The sequence below is a fragment of the Ciona robusta genome, chromosome 13 (genome assembly GCF_009617815.1).
Source record: "Ciona robusta chromosome 13, ASM961781v2".
Lineage (NCBI taxonomy): Eukaryota > Metazoa > Chordata > Ascidiacea > Phlebobranchia > Cionidae > Ciona > Ciona robusta.
Window position 1 is genome coordinate 184,902 of NC_143247.1, and position 6,168 is coordinate 191,069.

Below are 6,168 nucleotides of genomic sequence, written 5' to 3' on the forward strand. Positions count from 1 at the left end.
AAAGATATTTATTTTAAGCTCAAACAGAAACTGACGTTTACTATTAATACATGTAATAGACCAGCAAGAATAATAAGGCATATACCGTAAATGAATGAGTAGAACTTATTTCTCGCCATAAAGCAAGCCAACCACTGTAGGCATGACAAGAATTTTTTTTATGACAAGAAAAAATTCCCCAGAAAAGAATTACACCCTAAGTAACATACATGGTAACTCATAAGCTGGCACGAGGTGTTAAACGCGTGTTATAACTGTCGTTTTCCGGCAACGCGAGGATAAACTAAGTATCATTCATTCATTCTACATCACATAGACTTCATTCAATGAAACAAACAGTTTACCTTTACTTGACTTTCATACAATCCTCGAAGCAAAGGTTCAAATGAAGCTTGGTCCCATTTATCAATAGTGAGTTTAAGGTTATGAGGAGTTGTGAAGGTGTTGAATGCGAAAACAACATCAGAGGCATACGTTGGATAACTAGGAGCATTCATCTTTATAAGTTGGGGCATGCACTCTTGAAAGCTTTGTGATATTTCTAAATCGTTGGCTTCATGCACCCAACCTGATAATGTGGTCACATCTTGATCTGCAAGTGAAATTAAAGACTCGAGAATATGCTTCTTCTCCTTGTAATCTTTAATCTTCGAAGCTGGAAAAATCACTTTAAGATCTTCATATGAAGTGGAGTTACAAAAACCAAACAAAAATCTGGTCACGACTTCCCAATGTGGATCTTTGAAAGTGTCCATACACCTGGTAAACTCCACTTGTGACATAAACAACATTAGATGCACCGCTGAGAAAAACTCCTGCCAGGTGAGATGGGTGAAGTAACTTCGTTTCTTTCCTTCCAAGATTCTCATTTTTAAATTATGGGACTTTTCAACATAGGTGTGCAGAAATATATCAACAGTTTGTTTGCTGATTCCCACTTCATCGAAATCGTTTTTCTGAAACACCAGTTTTCTTTCAGCAAGTCCTTTGTATGCAAGGTGAGCAAGTTTAACCAGTTCCTGACCGATTTCCCGTTCTGACATCTTTGTTTTTATATGGCCTGAAGCTTTGTAGTTGGTAAGAGTATGAATAAAAACATCGGTTATTGAGTTGATCTCACGACCTGATGAAACGCTTGAATGGAGACAATCTACAATCTGAATACAATGAACGGGAATGTAGCACAAAGCATCCAAGTTTGGGCGCTCTTCCAATAACTTCTCCACATTTGCTAGATTGGCTTCACCACACATCTGTTCAGTAAGATTTCTTTTCGCCGGTTTATCCATACCACGCACCTCAGAAACTAAACCTTGTCGATAATCAGGGTGAAGCTCGTAAAACTGACCTGGTCTTGATGTGATAACTTTCGCAGCATAAGGTAGAAGATTACCCATCAACAAGTTCTTGACAAAGACCTCTGGTATTTCCTTGCTATCCAGTTGACACTCATGGACCCTTGTGTTGGCTTGCTTTGTATACAGTTCATCCCATCCATCAATCAAAATAACAACATTTGGATTGTTGTACAGGAAATGAACCAAAGCTTTGTTCTCCTTACCCGAATGATTCCATTCATTTATTTTGCCATATAAAAGAAACTCTAACAGAGTAACTTTCTTCTTTGGGTTAAATTTCTTCAATGAGACGTGGAACAAAAACTGTGTATCTGGTTTCACTGATTTATCTACAATAATACAGTTGATCATCTGCTTTAAAAGAGTGCTTTTACCAACCCCAGGTAGTCCAACTACGCAAACAATGTTACCATATTTTACTACATGCTCAGATTTGGCTTCGTGAGTATTACACTTTTTGTCTGCTTCTTGTTGTGCCGCATGTTTTGCAACATCAAACAGATCCTCAATCCGTATAGAACCCTTTGGTGTATATATACGTTGCAAGTCCATGCGTTGGTCCCTATGTTTCTTCCATTCATCATCTTTCATTTGTCGGACCAAGGTTATTAGAAGTGGAACAGGCTTGGTGATACGACCTGGAACTGAAACTCCCGCTGGCAAGAGGGGTTCTCCACGAAGTTGTTCTGTTAATCTTCTTAATATTTGTAATAATTCCTCAACTGTAAAACATTTGACAAACAATGAGTTAATGAGTACCCTAGACATAATATAAAAGATCACAGATCTAATACATGAGCACGGTATAAACTAATTAGTATTAATTTTCTATAATATTTAGATCCGAAATTTGTTTGAGGGATATCAATAACTGCTCATGCGCTTGCATCGTGAACAGTGGGTTCGACGCTCAACGCTTATACCGATACCGGTTAGCATTATTTATTCACTCAAGAGGTGGAGAGGCTGCGGATGTACGTTGCGTTGGGGTATGTGGAGAAAGGGAGACGCGAGACGTAGTTCAGGACATGGTAAATTCAGAAAAAAGTCACACTAGTCGCATGAACGACGTACGTCAACAGCCTACGTGTTGATGTGAAATCTACCCTAAAGCCGTTGTATCTAACTAAATAAGAAAAGAAAACGCTGAACAAACCGAGTTTGTCGGTAAGTTGTGGTCGGTTGGTTGCTTGTGGTTGGTTGGTTGCTTGTGGTTGGTTGGTTGCTTGTGGTTGGTTGGTTGCTTGTGGTTGGTTGGCTGCTTGTGGTTGGTTGGCTGCTTGTGGTTGGTTGGTTGCTTGTGGTTGGTTGGTTGCTTGTGGTTGGTTGGTTGCTTGTGGTTGGTTGGTTGCTTGTGGTCGGTTGGTTTCTTGTGGTTGGTTGGTTGCTTGTGGTTGGTTGGTTGCTTGTGGTTGGTTGGTTGCTTGTGGTTGGTTGGCTGCTTGTGGTTGGTTGGTTGCTTGTGGTTGGTTGGTTGCTTGTGGTCGGTTGGTTGCTTGTGGTTGGTTGGTTGCTTGTGGTTGGTTGGCTGCTTGTGGTTGGTTGGTTGCTTGTGGTTGGTTGGCTGCTTGTGGTTGGTTGGTTGCTTGTGGTTGGTTGGTTGCTTGTGGTTGGTTGGTTGCTTGTGGTTGGTTGGTTGCTTGTGGTTGGTTGGTTGCTTGTGGTTGGTTGGCTGCTTGTGGTTGGTTGGCTGCTTGTGGTTGGTTGGTTGCTTGTGGTTGGTTGGCTGCTTGTGGTTGGTTGGTTGCTTGTGGTTGGTTGGTTGCTTGTGGTTGGTTGGTTGCTTGTGGTTGGTTGGTTGCTTGTGGTTGGTTGGTTGCTTGTGGTTGGTTGGTTGCTTGTGGTTTGTTGGTTGCTTGTGGTTGGTTGGTTGCTTGTGGTTGGTTGGTTGCTTGTGGTTGGTTGGTTGCTTGTGGTTGGTTGGTTGCTTGTGGTTGGTTGGTTGCTTGTGGTTGGTTGGTTGCTTGTGGTTGGTTGGTTGCTTGTGGTTGGTTGGTTGCTTGTGGTTGGTTGGTTGCTTGTGGTCGGTTGGTTGCTTGTGGTCGGTTGGTTGCTTGTGGTTGGTTGGTTGCTTGTGGTTGGTTGGTTGCTTGTGGTTGGTTGGTTGCTTGTGGTTGGTTGGTTGCTCGTGGCTGATTGGTTGCTTGTGGTTGGTTGCTCGTGGTTGGTTGGTTGGTCGTGGTTGGTTGGTTGCTTGTGGTTGGTTGGTTGCTTGTGGTTGGTTGGTTGCTTGTGGTTGGTTGGTTGCTTGTGGTTGGTTGGTTGCTTGTGGTTGGTTGGTTGCTCGTGGTCAGTTGTGGTTGACTTCCCTGTGTGAGTTGTTGCTGTGAAATATGGTAGTGGTGGTGCTGGTGCATAACTTGTGTTTGATGCAGATGGAGTTCATTTTGTGTTTGCTGGTAAAAATGAACATCTTCTGGGTTGTTTATTGTCACAGGTCGTTGCTGATCATTTCTTGTGGCGGAAGTAGTGCTTGTGGTGGCAGTAGCAGTAGCAGTAGCAGGAACTTGGAACAGATCGCTTCCTTCCTGTAAACAGTGGAAAAAATTCAAACTAAGATGACTGTAACTATATAAAACACAATGGGTGACTTATGATAAAACATTCGCACGAGAAAAATAACCAGTTCAAAGCTCGCCGGTGTTACCATTTTTGGCGCGTATGTTCCTAACGGCATTTGCTCCAACCGAGGTGTATGAAATAGCACACTCGTGTAATACGACTGTCGTTTTCAGGCTACGCAAGATAAAGCAAGTGACAGTGATTCCTATCTTGCGGACTGGTTTATACACTTTGCACGAATAGTGTATTTCACCTGAGTGGAGTTAGGGGCAGGTATGGACACATCTTGTGAAGAAACAGTACGTTGAGGTTCACTTATTGATGGATGGCTGGTGTGAACGTTGCTTGATGTAAGAGCTTCATGAGAGCTTCCCACTACGTTTGGCTGGGTGGAATAATAAAGTTTTAGCTCAAAGTGTGTTGCTCTTTGACATTTAAGGGGTAAAATAGGGAAAAAATACACGAGGAAGTTCCTTCTTTGTAAAAGAAATAATAAAAAAATAGGAATCTTTTTTAATATAATTGTTTAGCTAAACTCTGATAATTGGAAAGGGGAAAGGCAAAAAAATCAACAGTAAGAGTTAAACAGAAAACGAAAACAAAACTCTGCTTCGTATAAAATAAATAAAAAAGCGGGAAGTCAGAACTATAAAACAGAAAAGAGGTAGAACGGAAAAATTAAAAAGAGGAAAAAAATGGAAAAGTAGGAAAAATTAAAAAGAGCAAAAAAATGGAAAATCATTTGTAACCCGGTTTACTAGCAGGCCAAATAAAACGAACATGTGAGTCCCAAGGCAAAATAATTCATGCGTGTTCTTGCCACTCTGCGTCTGCATTAAAATGTAGAACTAAATAAACGCTCGAGAAAGTGTGGCCTCGGCAGTTTTTTGTTTAGTTTTTTTGGTAGCTAAATTGAAATGTTTTTCTCGTCGACATTTGATGTGCATTTGTGGCTGGCGTTACGCTTACAGTTAATATGAGTCTTCATTGGTTAGTATAATCGATGCTGTTACATGCTCCCCTTAAAACCCAAGTGGCCTTAACCTCGACTCCAAGATGCGATCACAGCGGCGATCGTCGCCTCGCCACCCCGCAAAGATCTGTAAGTTCGAGGTCCAACTAGTTTATACACTGCTGGTTTTCGCACGCATCAGTGGAGATAAAGCGGGTCTTAATTTGTTAGCAATTTATTGGACAGAGGTAATACATGACTGTAGTGTATTGGTTTAATGCTAACGCCATCAAGTGATTGTAAATTGTTAATGTGCAACACTGATGGAATTATGACAATATATTATTATTCTAAAAAAATACAACCGAATAAGTGTCTTAATTTATAATAAACCATTTGAATCTGTCTTCATCAGCTGTGATCGATACTAAGCGTATTAGAATACTACACGAATGAAGGCAAAATAAATAAACACTCACTGTTGTTTGACCCTGGGGATTTATGGCTTCATCGTTACTCCTTCTTCTAAAACGCCTACGCAATCTGCGAAACGCGTTTTCCATTCTTGGCTGTAAGTAGCTGCTACTGTTCTGCAACGTCAAGAACAGCCTAATGACTTTCTAGTACAGAGTATATTAACTGGATACTCTGTTATATAGCGAACGGTTGTAAAAAGTAACTTGATTGACGGCTATGCAAATATTCATGAAACCGTAATAGTGGAGCTGAACAATAATTTCACCTCTCTTAAACCGAGTTGCTTTAAAATTAAAGCCTTCACTTGTACTTAGTATTGCAGAGACTATGGAGAGCTGAAAACCCCTAAAACTTTATCCTATTTGCTAAGTTGTAAAAAAACTTTATTACCTTGTTTTCATCGAACCAACGGTTTTGCGGTCCCACGCACAAGCAAGCATATATCGCTGCCTTGTATTTTACGATGACAAGTTTAACCTCAGTTGGTTTTGGAAATGTAGCTGGCAACACTGAAAATGAGCTGGCAACACTGAAAATCAAGTGGTCTTGTTTCCACCCACACCTCGTAAATGAATATACTTGTTGTATCCGTGTTTAACAAAGCTACATATTAAACAGAGTTACTACAAACCATGAAAGGATTTTTTCAGGTAACCAAATAAAACGGGTTTATTATCCTATTTTTTTCGATCAAATTAACGTAAAGGAAAATTTTTTTTCGGTTTATTTTTTGGAAAAAAAAAAGAGTTTTGCCCATGTTTTGTCTGTGTTACAAGCATTGTCCCGGGGCATGAATGATATGCAAGCAATACTTAAGTG

The 6,168-nt window shown here is 40.6% G+C and overlaps 1 protein-coding gene across 1 annotated transcript; it reads right to left on the reverse strand.

The window, feature by feature from the left end:
* Positions 1-323: 323 nt before the first annotated feature.
* On the reverse strand, positions 324-1,925 carry LOC149725527 (NACHT, LRR and PYD domains-containing protein 1b allele 2-like). The gene has a single exon (XM_089891549.1). The coding sequence runs from the start codon at positions 1,908-1,910 to the stop codon at positions 324-326; it is 1,587 nt and encodes a 528-aa protein (XP_089747675.1). The 5' UTR covers positions 1,911-1,925.
* Positions 1,926-6,168: the final 4,243 nt, after the last annotated feature.

What these genes read in the sequence shown, in the direction of transcription:
- LOC149725527 (XM_089891549.1), bottom strand. Translation starts at nt 1,910, where the DNA reads ATGGACTTGCAACGTATATATACACCAAAGGGTTCTATACGGATTGAG.